General features: G+C 31.2%; 2 protein-coding genes across 2 annotated transcripts; one reads left to right on the top strand and one right to left on the bottom strand.

Annotated features, from left to right (window-relative positions):
• The first annotated feature begins 6,668 nt into the window (after nt 1-6,668).
• Nucleotides 6,669-11,977, top strand: LOC8272333 (zinc transporter 5). The gene is made up of 10 exons (XM_015720558.3): nt 6,669-6,974; nt 7,347-7,539; nt 7,620-7,705; nt 8,509-8,593; nt 8,966-9,044; nt 9,170-9,300; nt 9,412-9,498; nt 9,618-9,730; nt 10,453-10,583; nt 11,609-11,977. The coding sequence occupies exons 1-10, from the start codon at nt 6,928-6,930 to the stop codon at nt 11,719-11,721; spliced, it is 1,065 nt and encodes a 354-aa protein (XP_015576044.1). The 5' UTR covers nt 6,669-6,927; the 3' UTR covers nt 11,722-11,977.
• A 456-nt stretch (nt 11,978-12,433) lies between these two features.
• LOC8272334 (protein ABA DEFICIENT 4, chloroplastic) lies at nt 12,434-16,152 on the bottom strand. Its single transcript, XM_002521176.4, has 6 exons — nt 15,552-16,152; nt 14,488-14,716; nt 13,705-13,805; nt 13,064-13,192; nt 12,863-12,951; nt 12,434-12,782 (listed from the first exon to the last, which is right to left on the bottom strand). The coding sequence occupies exons 1-6, from the start codon at nt 15,594-15,596 to the stop codon at nt 12,635-12,637; spliced, it is 741 nt and encodes a 246-aa protein (XP_002521222.2). The 5' UTR covers nt 15,597-16,152; the 3' UTR covers nt 12,434-12,634.
• Between the last annotated feature and the right edge of the window lie 6,442 nt (nt 16,153-22,594).

The raw sequence follows: 22,594 nt of genomic DNA, 5'->3' as shown, positions 1-22,594 counted from the left end.
ATGATACTTGCTTCATTTTTTGAGTTTTAATCATTTTTAATCTCTTATACATATTAAATCAGCTTTAGGGTGAGAGGATCGAAGAAAAGATGCAAACTTGAGCATTACCAAGCCCTAGAGCTAATTGGTTTTGCACTAAGAATTTTTGTACACTGTAACTTAATTTATGCATTTTTCTTTTGATTTTTAGTTGTAGGAGAGTTGTAATAGCTAGATTTAGTTTTCTTGCACTTTATTTTTTCTTTATTTTAAATGTATGCCAAATATCTACTATTTGATTGCCTAATTATAGCTGGACATATAGATATTAGGCCTTAAAATTGGATCTAGCATGAAAATTGTGTCCATTAGGTTAAGGAGATGGTATATCAAGCTTAAATTTAAAATCCATATAGACTTAACTTAATTTATATATTTTTCTTTTAATTTTTAGTTGTAGGAGAGTTGTAATAGCTAGATTTAGTTTTCTTGCACTTTATTTTTTCTTTATTTTAGATGTATGCCAAATATCTACTATTTGATTGCGTAATTAAAGCTGGACATATAGATATTAGGCCTTAAAATTGGCCCTAGCATGAAAATTGTGTCCATTAGGTTAAGAAGATGGTATATCAAGCTTAAATTTAAAATCCATATAGACTTAGTGGGTTTTGTCATGCTTTAATTAAATTAATTAGGTCATATTAGATTTAAGATCACTAAAGTGAACCTTTTCATAAGAAGTAGTCCATTAAGCTTAAAGATTGAAAATCAAAACTTAACTTGTAATTGGGCTAGACTAAGTGGGCTTTGTACATAATTAATTAGTAAGTTAGGTTAATAACTTGGAGTATAGGTTGGGTTTTGATAAAACTATGCTAGATTCAAGAGGACCTCACATGTTGTAGTACTTGATGTGCAACATATAACTGTTGTATTTATAGGAAATAACCCGTTGGATAATAACATTAAAAATAAATATACACAAATAAGGAAGTTGGCTTCCAAATTCATCTCTATATTTGTGACGTAAGCTTCCTTATGGAATCGAGAAACGTCACTCATTAGTAAAAGTGTCCCGGTTACTCGGCTGGCGACTCCCATCTCCGCGGTAACCACTATGACTAGTTAGCATGTTTCCAATTAGGTTGAAAAACCTTATAGTATCATAGTCACTAGAGACACTTGGGTGCGTGCTCGAAACTGTCGCTCACAGCAGGGTTGCCTGAATTACTGAAAGCCAAAGGATGGTGAAAGATACATCTATGTGGGCAACGAGAAGACAATTCAAGTTGAAGCAATTAGAACTTTTAGATTATTATTAAGGACTCGATTTTATTTGGAGCTTAATGAAAAATTAATTGTACCATCTCTTAGTGGGAATTTGATTTCTATTTTTGCTTTGAACAAATCAAGTTATTCTTATTCATTCAAGAATGTAAAACCTAGTTTGTTTCATGATTTAAAATTGGTTGGTTTTGATTCTTTGTTAGGTTAAGATAATCTTTATTTAATTGATACAATTGCTTCATTTAATGAATCATTGCAATTAAGTACACGAGGTATTAAAATAAAATTAACCAATGAGAATTCAATTGTGTTATGGCACAAGAGATTAGGTCATATCTTTAAATATGACAATATTTCTCAATGGGTAACATTGAAGAGAGAATTTATATAGTGCAATTAGAGAACTTTATGTTTGAAGATCCAAAGAATATGATTTACAAACTTAAGAGATCCATTTATGGGTACAAGCAAGCATCTCGACAATGGTATTTCAAATTTTATCAAGTGATCATCTCGTTCGATTTTAAGATGAATTTGGTTGATGACTGCATATATCATAAGTTCTGTGTGAGTAAATACATTCTTCTAATTTTATATGTTGATAACATGTTGCATGCTAGCAACAATATAGGCTTATTACACAAAACCAAGAGACTTCTAGCTAAGAATTTTGAGGTGAAAGATCTTGGTGATACCTCTTTTTTGTTAGGCATAAAAATACACTAGGATCGCTCTTATGGTATTCTTGGATTATCACAAAAGAGCTATATCAAAAAGGTTCTTAAAAAAATATAGCATGCAAGATTACAAACCAAGTGACACCCTTGTGGCTAAATAGACAAGTTTAGTTTCAATCAGTGCCCTAAGAATGATTCTGAGAAAAAGAAATGCAAAAGATTATCTATGCCTCAATAGTAGGGAGTCTAATATATGCTCAGGTTTGTATGCAACTTGATATCGCATATGTTATCAGGATGTTGGGTAGATATTTTAGCAATCTAGAACTGGACCATTGGAAAGTAGCCAAATAGATCTTGTGGTACTTATAGAGAATAAAAGACTTCATGCTCACATATCATAGGTCAAATAAGCTTGAGTTCATTGGATATACTGACTCTGATTTTGCTAGATGTCAAGAGAATATGAAATCTAATTCGGGCTACATATATACTAGATGGAGGTATTATCTCCTATAAGAGTGGTAAACAGTCTCTTATAGCCTCTTCCACTATGGCAGCAAAGTTCATAGGATGTTATGAGGCATCCAATTACGGGATATGGTTGTGACATTTTTTCATGGGGTTATGCATAGTGGACAATATGGATAGACCACTCAAGTTATTGTTTGACAATAAATCAACAGTTATGTATTCCAACAATAATATGAGCTCAACAAAGTTGAAGCATATAGACATTAAATTTCTAATTGTTAAAGAAAGAGTTCAAAGTGGATAAATTCTATGAAGAATGTCGGTACAAACTCCATGATTATGAATCCACTGACTAAAAGATTGTTGCCCAAGATGTTTTATAAGCACACTGCTCGTGTGGGTGTCATTCATTTGATGATATTCAACTTTAGTGGGAATTTGTAACTTTAAAGGCTTATATATTATAGACATACTTTTAATTATTTCAATTATGGTATTTTAAGGTTGTCTTCTACAGATATAAAGTTCTAGTTTACTCACACTCTCATTTTAGTATGATTTGATCTCACTAAGGTTAAGGATGGATCAGTTAAAAGTAGACATATTAAGGTCATATTACATGAAATTTTCATGCTACACATCCACATCATAATCCATATCCTTCAATTGTGTCAGCATATTGACAGGTTGAGTTATGAAAGATGTAACAAAGGCCACTTTAATCCTATGTTGGTATAGTTGATGGACTAGATTAGTTATAGATACATTTTAGATATGATATTAAAGTTGAGCAAAAGGCTTGTCCTCTCTCCTTAGGTATGTTGAAATATCAGGTTCAATTCATGGCTTCAAGTAAGGTAACTAATGCATTGGCATTTCTTACTTGTTATTGGTGATGATAGGTTGCACTTCTCCAAAGCATCCATAGCATAATATAACACCATTAGACAAATCCTTGACATTTATCTCAAAACATTCAGACAAATTTATAAACTTCAATAAGTCAGTGATTTACTTTTTTAAGTTGGTTCCTAAGATTGTGCAGCTAAAATTATCTAAAACCTTGATGTTAAGAAAGTTGATTTGTAAGAACGGTACCTAGGTTTACCAAGATTTGCAGGGCGTAACAAGAGTAAACTCTTTACTAATATTAAAGACAAATTTTAAAGCTAGATTGAAAGGCTATTCTAAATTATTTTAGCTAATGGTTAAAAAGTTCTTAAAGCAACGATCCAATTGATTCCAGCCTATTGCATGAACTAATTTTGTTTGCTTATGTAATTGATCAAGGAGCTCAATTGGCTTTGTAATTGATTTTGATGGGTAGGATTGTATTAAAAGAATAAAATACATTAGTGTAGCTAGAAAATATTATGAGAGAATAAAAAGGATGTGGAATGGGCCTTTGAACCTGACTCTATTTAATAAAGCTTTACTTGCTAAGTAAAATTGGCATTTAATTTATTTTTCATTGTATTGTTGGCAAAGTTCTTAAAAGCCTAACTTTCCTAACACTTCTTTTGTGCATGCTAAGACAAACAATAAGGCTTTTATTATTTGGCGAAGCATCCTTTGAGGAAAAAAGATTGAATAAGGTTCTCATTTGGTCATAGGAGATGGCAATAGTATTAGTGTTTTAAAGACATATGGATTCCAAAACCTTATGGTTTTAAACCTCTTCTTTTCTTATCGCCTTGATACTGATACCAAACTTATCGACCTGTTCATAGATTCCAGACAATGGACTACAAATATTATTTATTCAAATTTTGATAATGAGGAAGTAGAGGCCATTCTCCAAGTCCCTCTAACTGGTAGACATAGGGAGCCAACTCTTAAATGAAATTTTGATAAACATGGAAGATACCCAGCTAAAAGTGGATATTGGTTGGCCATGGAACTGAATGATAAAGTGAGCTTTTATAGTTCCAAATACTTTTAGCTCTTGTTGGAATCAAATCTTAAAACTTCTTATTCTTCCAAAAGCGAAGATGTTTTTATAGAGAACTAACCATGATTGCATTCCCCTTTTTAAAAATATAAAGAACCAACAAAGTATTATTAATAAGATGTGCCAAATGCACTCTGAGTATAAAGAAACTACTTTCATGCACTCTGCAACTACTCTTCTTTAAAGGACTACTTAGTTTTAATATTGGTTATTTGGTGGATTTTTAGGTCTTCATGGTAGCATGCTTACCTTTACTAAAGATTGGTGAGACGGCACATCTTACAATCATCTTTTTTAGGATCTAGTTCAGGCGTAACAAAGTAATTCACTCAAAGTCTTTAATTAAAGCAAAGGATATCAAAGGTTAGCCTAAGGATAATTGGATCAAATATACTAAAGCTTATCCATTTAGTGTGAAAAGGAAAAAGATGACAAATTTTGGCCAGCCCGTATTCTAGGAGACCTTTAGCTTGCAACAACCAACTTTAAGAGAAGCACTTTATGTTTAGGTATTATTATTCGCAATCATCTTTGATAAGTTATAATTCTAGCCTCTTGCCTTATGCACCATGACGTACTCCTCTTGACGTAATAGAAGCCTTAACCATTAACAAATATTAATAATAACTTAAGAGTAAAGTCTTATACCTACAATAATTGAATATGATTCAGTAACCACAGTCACAACCATCTCACCTTGTGAAAAGACTATTTTGGATGATATTTTCAAGCTATTGGATATTTTTCCTCTTGTAATATTGTATTTACATATAGAAAAGAGAACCAAGTAATTTACATTTTAGCTAAGCTTGCCCTATCCATTAAAGGCACCACTTTGTGACCTAATAATAGCCTTGATTGTATTCAACATTTTGTCCTAAAAAACTATTAGGTGGTGTAATAGTGTTTTCTTTCATAATATAGATTTCTTCCAAATAAAGAAAAAGGAAAGTTGAAGGACAAATTTGCCCACTTTTATAGTATTTCAATTTTAATTTCTTTTAAAAGAAATTTTCAGGAAAGAAACCACCTAACAAAATAAAAAGATTTCTTTTTGGCGATATCAATATATGACAATTTGAATTCTTTCTGAGAAAATATGATAACTATATATTTGGTGCTAATGCCATATTGGAAAATAAGAAATTCAAATTGATGAGTTTTAATGTCACATTATTTATATATGTTGCTAAGTTTTATTTTTATTTTCTAAATAGCGTCCATATTACCATCTATGTCGCTTAATTCTAACCAGTAACTTAATTGGACCAAAATTGCACTTGATTAATTTTGGTTGAATTGACTATTTTTAAAGAATTAGCCAAAATAGCAAAATTTCATAAATGTTTACATTGTTTATGCTATTAGGACAATATAAAATAATTCATGTGTTAATTGATGCATTTGTAGTTCATAAAAATGAATTCACACTTTATATATAATAAACTTATAAGCAATCTTTAATGATCTTGTGGCTTACAACTACATTTAATATTGAATTTTTAATAAATTTATACTGTATTCTAATGAATTTACAATTTATGTTTAATGAACTCACACCTCATTGTATATGAAATTTTATAAAGGAAGATAAATATAATATTTTATAAAAATAAAATTATTCTTAAAATGTATTTAAAAAAATCATCCAAAAAAATTTATAAATAAAAAATAAATTAAATAGTTTATGCAAAATAAAAAAGTCTAAGTCTTATCTTTTTTAATTGGTATTGATGATATTAAAATTATCCTTAGAAACACTAAATAAATACAAAACTCAACTAATAATGTAATTTTAGAAGAATTTAAAAATAAAAAATTCAACTATTAATATAGTTCTTTTAAGAGTAATTAGTATAATTTTAGTTGTTTCTTATACACTGAAAGATAAAACAGTATCAATATACTTTTAATTATAAATATTACGAACATAAAAGATGAAGAAAATGTAAATCTCGTAACCTTTTTCATTTTTTTTTTTTTGCTAAGTTTGGTTTCCCACTCCATTCGCGTTAAATCGACGTGACACATTATTTTTTTCCTTTTTCTTTTTATTTTAAATTTATAAACTATAATACTATATTTATATGGATTCACGATATAATTTGGCGCCAACATTCTTTATAAAGTTAAAATCTTAATTTTTCTGTATGCGTTCTGGCGAAAAGCCCAACTAGGGTATCAAAGTAGGCTTAATCATTAAATGCAAAGCCCACTTTAACAATTGAAGCAAGCATAGGCCCAAATGCATTCGGTTTCAATCAAACAGAAGAAAAATTAATAAAACTGAGAGAGAGAGAGAGAGAGAGCGCGTGCCTGTGTTTCGATTTGTTTCTCGAAAGACTCAAGCTTGGGTTAATTTAAACACACTAAACTAAAAGCATTCTTAAGAACAGAATAACAAATTCTTAATCTTGATACTAGTTTTTTTTGAAAAAAGAAACTAAGCTCTAATTTCTTGCATTATCTTATAGAGTAAGTCAGCTTACAGAGATCGACAAGACACTGTTCGATTCAGTAATTTGATTTAGAAAAGAAAAGAAGGAAGAAGAATAAATGTCTCCGAAGCAAATTAGTGAAGATCGAGGATCTCCTCATTTCAGGTAACTCAAAACCCTAAACCCTAACATTGCTTTCTTTATATATTTTTAGGTTGTGCGAATGAAACTGAGATTAAATGCTATTTAGGTCTTCCATTAGCATTATGAAATTTAAGTTATTTATGAGCTAGAAAAATGTTTTATACAGATTATAAATATTGTTTTCCATTGGTTGTTTAATGCTTTTCTTTTTTTCTACTTTTTTCTTCTTACAAAAACAATAAAGGAGTTGAGCAAGTAGTGCTTAAGGTGCAATGGACCTGCAAAAGCAATTCCAATAACCTTTCTATGTTATGCATATGTTTGTGAGATTTGAATTTTCCAATTTACTTGTGCTTAATTAATAATTCATGATGATTTTGGTGTTTCTTTTAGGCAAACTCCATTGCAGATAATACATATAATAGGGAACTTGTTGAGAATATGGTCAGTTTACTCCATGTATCGATATTTGTCTCAGACTGGAGCTTCAGTCGTACTTTTTATCTTCAGTTGTTTGGTTCCATCGTGTATCCTGTTTTTAGTTTTGCAAAAGCCTTGGAAGGGGAGACCACTCACTAGTCAACAGGTTAATATTCATATGAAATGTATGAGTTAGCATTCTGCATTTTGTTACTCTCTAATTATTGTTTTATTTTTGTTCTTCAGGTAGTGCCATCCATCATAAATGGTGCCATAACTGCTCTATACTTCATCTTGTGGGGAAAGGGCCTCAAGTCTTGTGGACCGGTTAGGTAGGTTTGTACTGCCTTAAGCAAAATCGCATTAAGGCCCCGTTTGGATTGTGGTTAGTGAACTAAATATGAGCGTAAGGAAATTGAACCATCAATCCATTAATTTGATTCTCAATCCAAAAGGTGGAATCTTTAAAATCCATGGTTTCCAAAATACCTCAATCCAGATGAGGCCTAAAAGTCATGAATTTCTTCAATGCTTGTTCAATTGTAACTTCTATCTTTCTTTCTTGAGTTATGGGAGGTGCAGGGTGTACAGCAATTTGATAAATCAGAAATGCCTAGGTGAAACTTGTTTTTATTTGTAACAGGGTATGGAAGTCTTTTAAGATGCAAGTTTAAATATCAAATTACTCATAATGCTTCATGGTTTAGTCAGAGTATTGGTTTTTTTACCTAGTTGCTGCTCATCTTTTGAAGACATCTTATTCTTTGTGAAATCTACTGGGTTATTGCCATGTCAATTTGTAAGAGAATGGATCATAGGTGTGGGTCTTCTAAGAGACCTGACCTGGGTAACTGACCTTTTCCTTTAACACAATATTTGGCTGGAAGGGGGTGCTTACCAATGCAGTTTTGGGCTATTGCTGGCTGAACTGAGAAATTTATGAGCTTATGTTGTTCATCACATCCTTTCCAAGCTGGATGGTCTGTTAGCTACTTCTATCAGTGCTTGACCATATGTCTATTCCAAGATTACATTGTTGTCTTTAACTTGCTATATTACGCCTTTATATTGTTTCCTTTCTACATTTAGTCAGTAATTATACATGCATTTACCGATGTTTTGTTCTGACTATTAGAGCCATATTAGCGGAGTATTCTGGTGCTGTTCTTGGAGTTTTATCTGCCACATTATATGGCCGGAGGAGCAATCTTTGGAGAAAGGTAATTATTTTTCTTTTTTAGGCAATCAAGAATTCAAATTTTAGTTTTGTCTATGTTTTCAGTGAAATGTGGCTTATATTCCAAATTTATGATACGTAAACAATTTGTTCGTTCAACATTGATGCGGGAGTGGTTCTCCTATGGTCATATATATTGCTGATAGAGAAGAGGACATTGTAAACTTGCAGAGTTGCAGTGGTACAACAGATATTTGGTGGTCAGATAACATAATTAGGAAAATATCTTGCCAGTGACTGTCTGATTTGATATATTAGGTCTACTGTACTAGTTAATTGCTGTCGTTGGTTTTGATTAAGAAATTACTTGTGCTCTTTCTCTCACTTATTTATTGGATATTTCATTTTCTACCAGGTAGGTGGGCTCATTGCAATGGTGGCATCTTTCTACTTATTATCTCAAGGGTGGGCGATGGCTACATATTCGCCACTTTATATCCTTGATATATTGAACGTTTATCTCATTTAGATAATTAATATTTCTGTGTTCCTTTCTGTTTATTCTTATTCACAAGAATTCTTAAAAATGCCTCGTCTTGTTAACTTAATGTGGAAATACCATTTAAAGAAACTGTTGTTGGTGAGGATCACACAGAAGAAGCTTTGAGTATGATGGAAATGACAGTTCCAATCCTTGCTGGTATATTATCAACTTTAAGAAGGGTAATTGCAAGACGTGTTTCACTCAAGGTATTTAGGTTCATTTGTGAATAATAACCATTTTGTTGGTGGGTACAGAGGATAGGGAGAAATCAGGTGTGGGGTCAGCCCTTTGTTAATGCCATCATTCTTTCTTTTCAGAATCAACTTAAAAGGAGGCTTCATGCCATAACCATTACTTCTGCAACATGTTTTCTGTTTCCTGTGGCCATGTGGGACTTCATTATTGTAAGTCTAATTTCACGAGGTAGACAGTTTAGGAATGATTTCAATGTTTAATCTTTGTGGGCTTTGGTTTCATTTTAACTAGTTTTCTGCTTCTTTCCTTTTTTATTACACTGTTTCAGGGATCAACATCAGGAAGCATTGTAGAGCTTCCATTTTCAGCTTGGGCATTTCTGAGCACCATTCTTTTTGGAGTTATCTTGATATTTTATGTTGACAGCATTGCAGAGGAGAGGTAACTTTACTTGATAGTCTTATGTGTGCTGCTCTTGGCTTTTTTTTTTTTTTTTGCTTATTCACTTGTCTAGCAACTACCTTCTGTGGATCAAATGACAATTTCCTATGAATATGCATAATATGTCTGACATTATCTGCTTAATCTCATTTGTCTCTTGATTGTGCTTTTGAAAGAGCGCTGCGATGTTGTACTGACCATGTTGCTTTTGCAATTTGATTCGTTGGAAAATGTGACATTGCTACTCTTGTATCTGCATTATAATTCTTAACATCTTTGCTGATGAAATCTTTTAAGGCAGTTTTAATTTATTTCATAGTGTTTAATGAGATAAGTCCATAAAGCTGCAGCAGCCATTTTCTTGGTTTTGTAGTTTACCGATATTGTTCTAATGGCACCATTTCATCAGTATGGAGAACCTCTTGTAATGGCCATTGTACATAGTGATTCAATCCTGATACAGTCCTATGACTTCTATCTAATCTCTCATAAAAACTAGTAAATGTCACATGAATTTCACCTATTGCAGACCTGCTTGTTGACTGGATTCTTAGTTTCTGCATTTTCACTTTGTGTTTTAAGAGATCAATTGTCATTGATTTTTCTGGTGCTGCATTGCTTTCCGAAATTAATATTTATTACAAATTAATAATCTTACAAGGTTGTGCTAATTATGGAAATATTTTTAGCAAAATGATGAAACTAATTTTGCCTGTTTATAGACTGCACATGGTTTTCTCTTCTCCAAGGCACTTACTGGTAGCTGGAGGATGCATCATTATCATGGAGATTGTATACAAAATGGACTTTTCTCTTCTGGGATTCATTTTTTGTTCCTTAATTTTGGGCTTCGGTACGTAGAAAAGTTCTTCCGCTCGGCTTTGTTTGTGTCTATACCTGTGTGTGCTCGTCCTTATTTAATAGAAATTGATCTCTTGACACTACACACAAAGAATAGATGGACACTTGAGAGTGGAAAGAGTTGAAAGGATTTCCTTGGATGTGAATGCCTCTTATATCTAGAGGCTTATTAGAAGTCAATTTCATGATCTCTGATCATTTACATAATTTCTACATAATTATATATAAAGCTGATACTTATAAAGTTGTCCTTGCCCAAACCAAAAATTTAAACTATCAGAAGCGATTACATCATATCTGCCATAGAATGCTTAAACGTTCTTAATTTAGGGAAGGTTGAGGACATGCTGCCTGCTATTTGGTAGCCTTTTATAGAACTTGGATAAAAGAGCGTGGACCTTGATGTGCTCATGGGTGATATTCCTTCCAGTATTCTGCTATACTAGATGTATTTCAATAAATACATTGGCATTATTAAGCTTTAACAAAATGCTACTTGGTCTGATGAGTTCTTTCACATTGCATCATTTCTTAGACCATTTATATATTTTTTTTATTCTTATTTTCTTTTAGAAAGGTATGTTCCCTATCTTCTGTTTTACTTTATATCTTACTTGCCTCTTTCAGAACGAGGAATATGCTTTCATCTTTTCCTCCTTTTTCTCACCTAAGTTATGAAATAACAATGGAGGTCTATGACAGGTTAACTTTGATAAGGACCAACTTCGATCACTCAATCCTGCATTGACATTATTAAATTAATCCCTTATTTATGAGATCGAGTTGCATTTTAGGAGCTTAAAATTTTGGGTCATGTCGTTATATTAATAGGCCTTGGCATACAAGTACAAGCTTGATTTCCAGAGCATGCCACTTGACAAGAATGGAACACCCAAGTAAAATGTTTAAAGAACCATATGAGAACTTGATGGTTTTTCATGTTCATTTATTGCGCGTCTTCTTTGTCTGTCATGATCCATTTTTTCATTTAACATATCATATACATGATTTCTGCAGGTATTTATGAGGCAACTTCTTTGGAACGAAGTAAAAAGGGCTCTTTTCAGCATTCAGATCCATCAGATGGCATCTTGGAAGAGCAAATACAGATGTCCTCACTTCCAACTTGAGATGAATATGTCTCTCCTACGAATTTGTCACATGTACACAAATGCTTTAACCAGGTATCACAGCCAGTAAATTGTTTCATTTCTCATGTCGTTAGAGGCAATCAGAGTATACAATTGAATATTGGCAGAAAAAAGAAGTCTATAGTTAAAATCACTCGCGTTTATAACTTTTTGCTGATGGCTGATTGCTATTTGTAGTGAAGTGTATATAAATCCTGTAAATGCATTTGAAGCACTTGATTTTATTTTTTTTGAACTGCTGCCTCAATATCAAGCTTGCCAAAAAGCATTTCTGAGCTTTGGTTACTGTTTTGTAACCATCATAGAAGGATGTCTAGCTGAAAGGTTACTAGAAACAGCTGGATTTCTTAATTCTGTTAATATCGATTGTCCAATTTTATCTTTCCATTGGTTGCTTCTTTTGAAGAGGCTTTACATCAGTCCAACGTACAAAAGGATTGTTTGACATTGAGGTTTTCCAATCTTAATGCTTATTTTATTTCATTTAAAAATAAAAATGTGAAAACAGGTTAAGTGATGATTATTTTAAAAGTAAATTTGAGAAAAATAGTTTATAAAGAAATTAATGCATTATATTAGAGTAATTTTAAACATGTTTTCTTCAACTTCCAACAATAATTTCAAACACTCTAAATGGACCTCATTGTGCTGGATCAAGAAAAGGTTAGATCAGCAAGTTTGAAACCAGAGAAAAAATAACAAAAGTTGTCATGATAAGGAGAATGTGATTCTAGTTCTGCCAAAGAAACATCAATAAATGGTTAAAAGTCGACCAAAGTCTCTTCAGACTCATAAGAGGACCTGATTTCCTCAAACAGCAGCAAAACAAAAAAAAAAAAAAGGGAATGGTAAACTTGATTTTATCAACCTCCAGATGGAAATCAATGAATAACTACGTGCCACGTCTGGTACTTGCAGCACTTCTTGTTAGAGCTTTAGTGAGAACATGGCTAACAATTCCAATGGGGCAAAAGAGCAGGCAAAGAGAAACTGAATGTCGAGTCTCGATTTCGTTTTCCAAACCATCATGAAACACTTGCCTGGATAAAATCACTGAGTTTTAGTGTGAAAGTGAAGATAGAGAGGGGGAAGATGGAGGACGTTTTGAAGATATAAATACCTTGCAGCAAAGAGATCAACAGCTAACAAGTGAATCCATGCTGAAGCTAAGGTCATCTCACTTGAGAACATCTTAGCAATACCAGGCAACTGCCACAAAGATGAATCAACACCAACAATATTCAATCAATATTCTTTTCGACAGGCGTTTTGCAAGAAATTTTCCGAAAATAACATATATATATGTATATACTGCACGCACCTCTGGTAACCAATACTGACTTGCAAACATCAGCCGAACAGTGTCAGGCGTCCAGGAGAGGTATAGTAGATATGCATACAGAACCCCGAGCACAACGTAAGGTATGCTACTCTCCATAGACTTTCTTGTCTGCAGTGTGCACGCTCAATTCAATTATGCCCCTAACTCGAAAATAAGGTTATGGCTTGACTATTTCAAAAGGGTAGTGTTACGTTGGCGTTTAGATTTAGATATTTAAAATCAGGAAGCGCACTTTAGAGAGAATCGGGCGGTTTCTAAAAATGGTTCTCAAATTCAAACTTAAAGGCTAACCAAATCAATCTAACATCATTTTTAGGGTATTTAAGAACATGTGTGAGTTCACTGTGTTATAAATAAAGCTTTTACGCATTAAGAACCCAATGAGACAAAATTATAATGCAATTCCTTGAAACTGTACACAAAGGGAAAAGAAGAAAACATGAGGAAAAAAAAAAAAGAAACATCAAGGTTCAACAAGAAATTCTACAAGTAGAATAAACTGGAATTCTTCCAATAATTCATAATGAGATTGCATGTTCAGATCTTACAAGCACATACCTAAAGATTAGCAAAACACATAGACATTAAGTTGGAATTCCAAATAAATACAGAGGGCATACCAGTTCTGCTTTAGGAGCTACAACCATGAGGGTATAAAATGGGAGAACAGCTGCAGTTCCCAAAGTGAAAGCAGTGCTTGCAAGTTGATAACTGCTCAACCCTGTAAATGCAAAATGATTGACAAAGAAACAATTTACAGTTAGTAGCAGTTCCAAAGAACATTGAACATTGAACTTTGAAAGAGAGAAAAATCAGGTTGTAACAATAATTACATAGACAGAAAAGATCCAAGACAAGATACACAATTGTTATTTGCAGAACATCAAATGCCAATTATCCAAAAACAAAATTTATAGAAAAATGTGATTGAGATGTGAGCAAATATTAATGCAGTGCATAAAGACAACTATTGAAGCCTCCAAAAAGTTCAGAAGTGATTAAGCATGTACGGTTACTTCAAATTAGCTGTCAGAATAATATTATTCATACAAGCTGCAGTGAGTTCAAGTGAAAAATTAGGCTTCATAACAGGTACTGAAGAAGGGATAGGTTCCTCATACATGGAGGAAAGAAAGGAGAGAAAAAAAAAGCCTAAGCCTGCTGTCATTTTCTGTTGAGAGAATAGAGCAACCAAGAGAAACCAATGAGAAAAGAAACAAATTAAAAATCCCATCCCTAGTAAAGAAATGCTAGTTATTTTATGCTGAAAAAATCAAACCTTGGACAATGTTTCACATAAAAGAATGGAACCAAAATAGAGAATGAAGGGAACAAATTGGTTCAGAATTTTCTCAAAATATTAACGAGTAACAAAAAGTGCTGTTGATAAAGAAATGAATTACATGATGCATGTACTCCTGAGTGTTTTCGATAGACAATAGCTCTTGCAAGTTTTGGTCGAATGGCAATTCTTGAACCTCCAATAAAACTCCAGTCACTAAGTAAGTCAGCTCCCAGTTTTGCCACTTGTCGACCAGAAAGTTCAGTGCTATTACTTCCGAGAGAGAAGAACTTTTGACCATCTTTCTCAACAGGACGCCCGGGTCTTATAACCCGCCTTGGGTAGCCAGTCTATAAGAAATGAGATTTAAACCTTAAGGAATGTTCTCAAGCTCATGCATACAAACTGAGTTATTCACTTTTATGGTCCAAACCAGTGTGGCATCTAAGTCAAAAAGTAAATCCAGCAAGCACAGTAGGACAACTTTTAGAGGAAAGAAACAACGAATTCCACTTATCTTTTTGCTATTTAGCATCTAGATGAGATGCATACTATCCATAAGGAAACATATTTGCAGCAAGAAGACAGAGCAAGAGGATACATACACAAATTTTACGTTAGGATGCGAGAAAGACCAAAAAGAAACAAATAAGAACTATGCTCTTAGAAAGGGAAAAATCAGGAAACAGAAAAATTGGCAAATATTGTAGAATACCAAGATAAGTCAGCACAACATAAGGGAGATGCACATACTACATTACTAAAATCACCGTACAATTTTTGTTAAGTTGGTAGAAATGACCTCAACCTTGATTGGAATTTTCAAAGTTGGTATCCAATAACAGTTGATTAATAAGCCAACAATAATCGCAAACTAAGAATTATAGAAATGGCGTGATATTGGATTTGCAAAATACAACTGAATTTTTGTTTCAAAGAAGCATATGGGTTCCCCATTTCAAATCCGAAAGAAATTCATTCAAAACCAACAACAATAAAAGCCAATTTCTTCTGTCAAAAGAGGAATTCCCAGTTCAGAAATCTGAATAAAAATCTCAAAAGGAACATTAGAAGTAAAAACATTAACAATCTAATCTTTATAATATTACGAAGAATAGTGACTAAAACTCATTAAAAACAGAAAAGAATGAGTAAACAGAGATTAAAAGTACAAAAGGATCATACCTTGAGGTGGATGTGAGAAGGGCAAAAGCAAGACGAGAAGGCCATATTTGTTGCAAAATAGAGATGCCCAAAAGCCAGAATGGCCTCTTCATTCGATTAAAGCTAGAAAATTTAAAAGCATCAAAATCCCACTACAGAGGAAAGGGAGTACAGGCAGGCAGGCAACTAAGCAAGCCTCATGTTTGTTGCGTTGCGCACTCAAACAAGGTACAAAGTAGCCTAATACATCACTTCACCTAAAAGAATTCTAGACTAATAAGCAAAATATGTAACATAGCAGAAAGCAACTAGCAAGACTGAAGAGCACTAAAAACGAAAGAAAAGGAAATTTATCCGGAGAGACAAAAAGGTCCGGTGGACCCAGACCCGCAAAATATCATTTGTTGTGTAGTGAAGAATCTTAACTGGATGGATAGAGAGCTACTCTTTCTTCTTGTGTTTATTGGACGTTGTGAGGTTGCATTGCAAGCATGTGGTTGCTGATGGACACCATGACATTAGCTTCCTTTCTTTAATCAGATTAAAAAAGAAAGAAGACATAATGTTTAATAGTGAACCGTAGATCTGCTGAACTTATTCAAGTTATTGGATTTTCAAACGGACAAAATGCCTTACTAAGCCTTTGAACTATCTGAGTTTCTTGTATCGAGTTTTTAAATATCTATTTCTTTTTTCATTAATAATTCTTGTCACATAAAATTCAGAAGGATATAACACTTTTCGTTAAGAAGTACAGCGAATGAGGTTAAAAATGAAAGAGAGGAACAAATAAACTGCTTTTATGGATTATAGCAATTAGAACGACGGCGTGCTACTTTTTTTTAAATTAAAGTCATTTTATCCTTTTTCTTCTTTAAATAAAACGCCGTCGTCTTTTAATATTAACTATTTCTTTACTTTCTAATTTATAATATCGATTCTTTTACAATTTACAGCTAAAATAGAAACTAACCAAATCAATACTAATTTATGTCTTTAGACTTTTCTTAGAGTGATTTTGTGAAGGAAAAGACTTTCTAATTTTGCAAATAAGGAGGACAAAAGAAAAAGGTTTGTTTACATAAACCTCCTTTTTAATTAGTTAATAACATTTTTCTGTAAAATTACGCTCTTTAATTTTACCAGTCTCTTTCACGTGCCTTTTCCATCTAACACTTCCATTAGGTGCGTTTTTGTTAGTGCCACATGCATTATCCTAAAAGAAAGCAATTCTTTTTGCATTTTTTTCTTATATTTATTTTTTCTTTACTATTCTTTCTGGAATTTCAAAAGTTTATATTTTGTTCAATTAACCTATATTTTTAATTAATTAAAAAATACTCTTAATATTTTAAAACTTTAAAATTGCTATGATAACATATTTTAACAATTATTTATCTTAGAATACTTTCTATAACTTATTTATTGAATTAAAATCTTAAGTAAATATTTTTTAAATTAGAACATTATGTTTGAAGTAATGGTGGCAGATGTTTTTGGATTCTCGAAAAATATAATAGCTATACAATAACTAATCATTTTTCTTTTTTCATAATTTAATTATTTATTACATTTTAATTTACGAATTATTTTACACTCGTTTACCTTCATAATTTAAATTAAATAAAAACTATATTTATCATAAATTGTTATAAGGTTTTTATAATTTCTAAAAATATAATATAACATCTCTGAAAGTACTAAACATCTTCAAACAAACAAAAATTAATATATGAGTGTATTTTTTTTATTACTTTTGATATAAATTATTATGAGATTTCATATTTTTTTAAAAGTAAAATATAATATATCTCGAAATAATAAATATCTTCAAAATAAAAGAATAATATCTCGGTAAATTTTTTATTACTTTTCTTCTTGGAAGTTTTTTCAATTAACTATGTTATTTCATAATTTTTTTATGGTTATTGTTTACTTTTGATGCTACAATAGCATGAAAATCTATGCAGATCACTTAGTTATTTTTGACATCAACAAACCAAATTAAAAAACCATAATCAAGTACAAAATAAAATAAATCTAAGAACTAAAAACAATTTTTTGATAAAAGAATTAATTTTTAATATTATTCAACATGTAAATAACACTTTAAGAAATTGAAATTACTTGTTCAACAAAAAACTTAATTTTTAAAATCTTAGAACTTTTTCAACAAATAAATAACAGTTCAGAAAAATAAATTAAAAACACTTCTTCATATATCTGAACATTAACCAAACATCAACTATATATCAATCAAACAACAAACAAATATCAACTAAATATCAACAAAATCATTCAATTAAGAAAAACCCAAATAAACAGAAAAGCTTAAATTGACATAAAAAAAAAATCACAATAAAACTGTAAATGTAGTCCAAACATAAACACACACACATATACAAAAGAATAATAGATTGTATTGACAAGTTGATCGATCTGTAGAAACATGAGAAAAAAATCAATTAAGTACTTTATGTGTAGTAGAATTAGTTCCTTTGAATGACTTTGTTGATGTTTGGTTAGTTTTCATATCTAAGAAGAATTACTTTTAATTTTTTTCTTCCATTATTATTTTTTTATTTTAGGTCTCAATTCTTTTCTTTTTCTCTTTTTCCGATCACTCTCGGTTCTTTTTATTATATAAAAAAAATTATCATTTTGACTTTTTTAAAATTTGTTGGATTTTGTTCTTTGCAAAAAAGTTCAGTTTTTTTACAACTTTATCTAAGAAATTATTTTGGTTTATATATATATATATATACACACACACACATACATAGCTATCATATTATAGAAAAAGCCTTCAATACTTGCACAAATACTAAGAAAGACCTTACCAGCCTCAACATACTAAAACATCCAATAAAAGATTATGCAAAAGTTTCATCAGATGACTCAATAAAAGCAATGGATTTTAAATGAACCATCAATGTGTTTAAAATTGTTAATTCAATATGGCAAAACAATATTCATATACTGATAAAAGAATAAGATATTAATTTTTTAAAAGTATCTTAGTAAATTAGTATTTTCGATATGATTTTCGAAGATTAAAAAAACTTTAACTAATCAGTCTTTATAATTAATAATTTTTTTATTTACCTTTTTACTCAATTTATTTATCAAAATAAAAAAGGAAGAGATTGTTAGCCTTAGTGCCTTGTCATATGGCTTATTCTCTTATCTTTTGATCCTAACAAACAAGTTGATGTTTGAACTAATGTTTTCTTGATTTTCAATAATGTAGCATAAATTAAGTAGAAACACTTCAAAATCGTAACTGCATCAAGAGGGCGTGACCGCAGAAATCAACATTATGGTGGCAGTAATTCCAAGTCTATAATTGCTCAAAATCGCGACCTCATTATATAGGGCGCGACTGCAAAAATTAAAGGTTTGAAGATAGAAGTCTCTACCCTTGAAAAGCTTGAAGTCGCGACCACACCTTAAGAGTGCACGACCACAAAAATTGAAGACTGAAGTAATTGTTAGAAACCACCAACGGCTATATCAGAAAGCCATCAATACCATGCCGCCATGTCAAATAGTCGTTGGAGACATTTCAAGAATTGTGACCGCGAAGCACGAAGCGCAACCGCAATTTATATCCTGACAAGTGCATTTAATGCACTGTCTTAAAGCTAGATTGTGTGTGCTTTTAGGGATTTAGTCATAATGGCTCCTTGAAATTTTTAATCTATAAAAACCACATCAAAAGGACATTTAAGTTTGATTAACCACCTTCATAAGTCCACATTATGGTGCTTTCAATTCTTTCTTTCTTGCAATTAATATTTCTCATTTTTGGCTGTTGAAAGAGATTGAATGTTCTTGTGAGGTTTGTGTGTTAGCCAAAATACTTGGGTTAAGGTTTAAGGGTTAGCCTAGAAAAACTCTTGTAAGGTTTATGTATAAGCCTAAATAACACAATTTGTAAGGTTTAATGTGAGCTCTGAAACACTAAGTTGGGAGTGAGATTGAAAAACTCCAAGAGTAAAGATACTAGTATCGTGAATACCTAATTGTGAATTTAGAAATGGACGTAAAGTTTGTAAAAATCCAAACTACTATGATTCCTTGTGTGCTATTCTCCTTACACTCTACTCATTCTTGCTTAACCAAATTTTTAATTTACTATCCTTTCTCTATTCACCAATTCAATCCCCCTTCTTGGTTCATAAGAGCAAACATATCCAAATACCAAGCTGCTAATTAATTTTCAGTTTCTAACAATTGATTCATCTCTGCTAATCTCAAAAATTCTATCGTGTATTTAGTCATACTCTTTCTGTCCTATGCACGCCATTGATATGATTTTAATATGTATTGCTCATAATCAGAAGATAAAAATCTACCTCGTAGCAATTGTTTCATCTATCTCCATATAGCAATAGTATTTCTCCCTTCTTTTTGCCTTCTCTCTTTCAACCTATCCCACCACACCCGATGCACTTTCTTTTAATCTATAAGCAACTAATATCACTTGCCTTTCCTCAAGAATTTCCATATACTCAAAGAATTTATCTACTTCTATCACTCAATCTAAAACCCTTCTATGTCTAAATCACCATTAAAAGTAGAAATATCTACCTTTAGTCAAAACTTATAATCTCGTTGGTGATTTTGATAATTCTTCCTAAGATCCAAGCATGTCTTATCATCACTTTCATCGTCTTGTATTGGTCATCTAGGATTAACAAAGACTCAAACTTCTGCTGCTCTAAGGGTTAACTCCACCAGCTTGATTATTACCTCCATTCAAGTTTTTGTTAATGTCAGATCTTAACAAAGTGAATTGATTGATAAGTTTTGCTAATTGTTCTTATATGGTACGAGTTGTCTCTTGTTGTTCACCGATTGCTCTCCAAATTGCAGGCAAGCCTTGATCTTCATCACGGGCTTGGTTGCTATTGTTACCACTAATGTTGAACATCTTAAATTAGACAAATTCCTGCTCTGACACCATCTGACACATCGTGTAGCATAGATTTAACGTGAAAATAACAAGATTGATAACACAAGGATAATCTGGCTTTTAAACTCAAAATCTCAAGAATGCTTGAAAGAATCTCAAAAGAATCGTATTGATAAAAAATATAATGAAAATTTATTGATAAAATAAATAATATAAGTATTTATAGTGCCTAACCCCTAGTTCTACTCTTATGAATAACAAACCAAAAAATTAAGGAAATAAAATCCTAATAAAACTAGAAGACACATTTAATAACTCGATTCAGGCTCTACCGGTGATATAAATGGCTGATTATTAACTCGCGCATAAAAGTCTTCTTATAGTCCCTAATCGGCAGTTTAGACATTTAAAGTATCATCGACTAGATAGGGCTGGTTATTAGGGCAATGAGAAACTTTAGTCCAATAGTTGAACCAGCAGTGAGGATTTTGTTAGCCAATCACCGGTTGAGCCCCCAGTTAGTCACTGTCCTCCATCACTTAAAGGCATTGATGCCGTTATTAATATGCTGGTCTAATGCTAGATTTTTTTAATTAATAATAAAAAAATATTAAGATTTTGTAGGTAACAAATATGAAGCCACATGTTGTGTATATGTGTAACTGGTATGGCAATTGATAATTAATCTTATACATTGTCAGACATAATGTTATGCACTTCTTATTATATGCATAGTGTGGACTAATCGAAGTTTATTTTTTTTTTTACTTAAATGTGTAGAAATGGGTGATACTGTTGTTAATTTGATAATAGACCATAAGGTATATTGCTAATGAAAAATATGCCTAAATATTTAGGTGGTAAATCTACTTCGGTGAAAGAATATTTTTGATGTGGATCTACTTTCATATTCCAACTAGTTCTCTTATGTTAAGGATCTAGAACATAGTAGAATTGGTAGTATGTATCACTGGTGTGACAAGGCTTATAGTTTTGAAGTGTTGAGCAATGATGGACATCTTTGTGCATTAAGTAAGAGATTGTTAATAGAGATAACTTGAACTTATATGTTGACCATTACAGTAGTGAACAAAACACCTTTAAAACTTTTTGCTAGCACTCGATACTTTATCGAGTATGAGAAGCTGAAACAGTTTAGGAAAATTCAGACATAATGCTACCGGTCAGAAGTCGTTTATTTTCCATTTTAGTATTAAGAACAAACTCCGGTGAATGGTATCAAAACCTTTCATAGAAGCTGAATAGAAAATATTTTTTTAGATTATTTGAATAAACTTAAAATTGAAAGAATAATTTAAAAAAATTAATCAAAAATTAAAATATAAAATTTATATCAACGTATCTCTGGTCGTGCCATTAGAAAACACCTGCTTTATTAATTATGCAAAGTCAAGCCTTTTTAAAAACCTTTTATTTTTTATTTATAGACATTTGCTGACTGGAATGGAATAGCTCACATCCTTTTTCCATGCTTCTCCTAAAATTAAGTTTAGCCCGAGAACTCATTAGAGTCGAGTCGAAAGTTTGGATTTCGTATGAGTATCATGGAACTGAATTTAAATTAAATTAGTCGTTTATTTGTGTATTGCACAGCCGTTATTATTATTTTAATTATAAAATTAAGTTTATAAATATAATTTAATAAATTTTTAATATTTAATAGTAATTTATAATATTTTAAGAAATAATAATAACTAACTATTTTTAAATATTTTTTTATTTTTTTTAAATTTTAAAATTTTATTAGTTTAATAATATAAAAATATTTTAAAAATATTTATTAATCAATTTTAGTATTATATAAATTAAACTATCAATATAATTGATATTATTATTTTTAGAATTAAAAATTAATTTATTATTGAATATATATTAAAAATAAAATTTGAAATATTATTTTCTAGAATTATAATTATTATCTAATTACAAAACTAATTTATTAGTTCATATAATATTAAAAATACAATGACTATGCTATCTTTTAGGTTAGAATTAGTATCATTATGTGATTAGAAAACTATTTATTAATTAATATAATATTAAAGTATAATTAATATGATATTTCTTAGAATTAGAGTTAGTGTTTAATTAGGAATGTAATTTATTAAATAATAAATTAATAAAA

The sequence above is a fragment of the Ricinus communis genome, chromosome 5 (assembly GCF_019578655.1).
Source record: "Ricinus communis isolate WT05 ecotype wild-type chromosome 5, ASM1957865v1, whole genome shotgun sequence".
In the NCBI taxonomy this organism is placed as follows: domain Eukaryota; kingdom Viridiplantae; phylum Streptophyta; class Magnoliopsida; order Malpighiales; family Euphorbiaceae; genus Ricinus; species Ricinus communis.
This window is presented reverse-complemented; position numbering and strand designations above follow the sequence as displayed.

Coding starts and splice junctions, on each gene's coding strand:
- LOC8272333 (XM_015720558.3), top strand. CDS start 6,928: ATGTCTCCGAAGCAAATTAGTGAAGATCGAGGATCTCCTCATTTCAG. Junction 7,540..7,619: donor GACCACTCACTAGTCAACAG/GTTAATATTCAT, acceptor TTTGTTCTTCAG/GTAGTGCCATCCATCATAAA. Junction 10,584..11,608: donor TTCCTTAATTTTGGGCTTCG/GTACGTAGAAAA, acceptor TGATTTCTGCAG/GTATTTATGAGGCAACTTCT.
- LOC8272334 (XM_002521176.4), bottom strand. CDS start 15,596: ATGGCCTTCTCGTCTTGCTTTTGCCCTTCTCACATCCACCTCAAG. Junction 13,806..14,487: donor CTCAGGAGTACATGCATCAT/GTAATTCATTTC, acceptor TTGCATTTACAG/GGTTGAGCAGTTATCAACTT. Junction 12,783..12,862: donor GTTGATCTCTTTGCTGCAAG/GTATTTATATCT, acceptor GATTTTATCCAG/GCAAGTGTTTCATGATGGTT.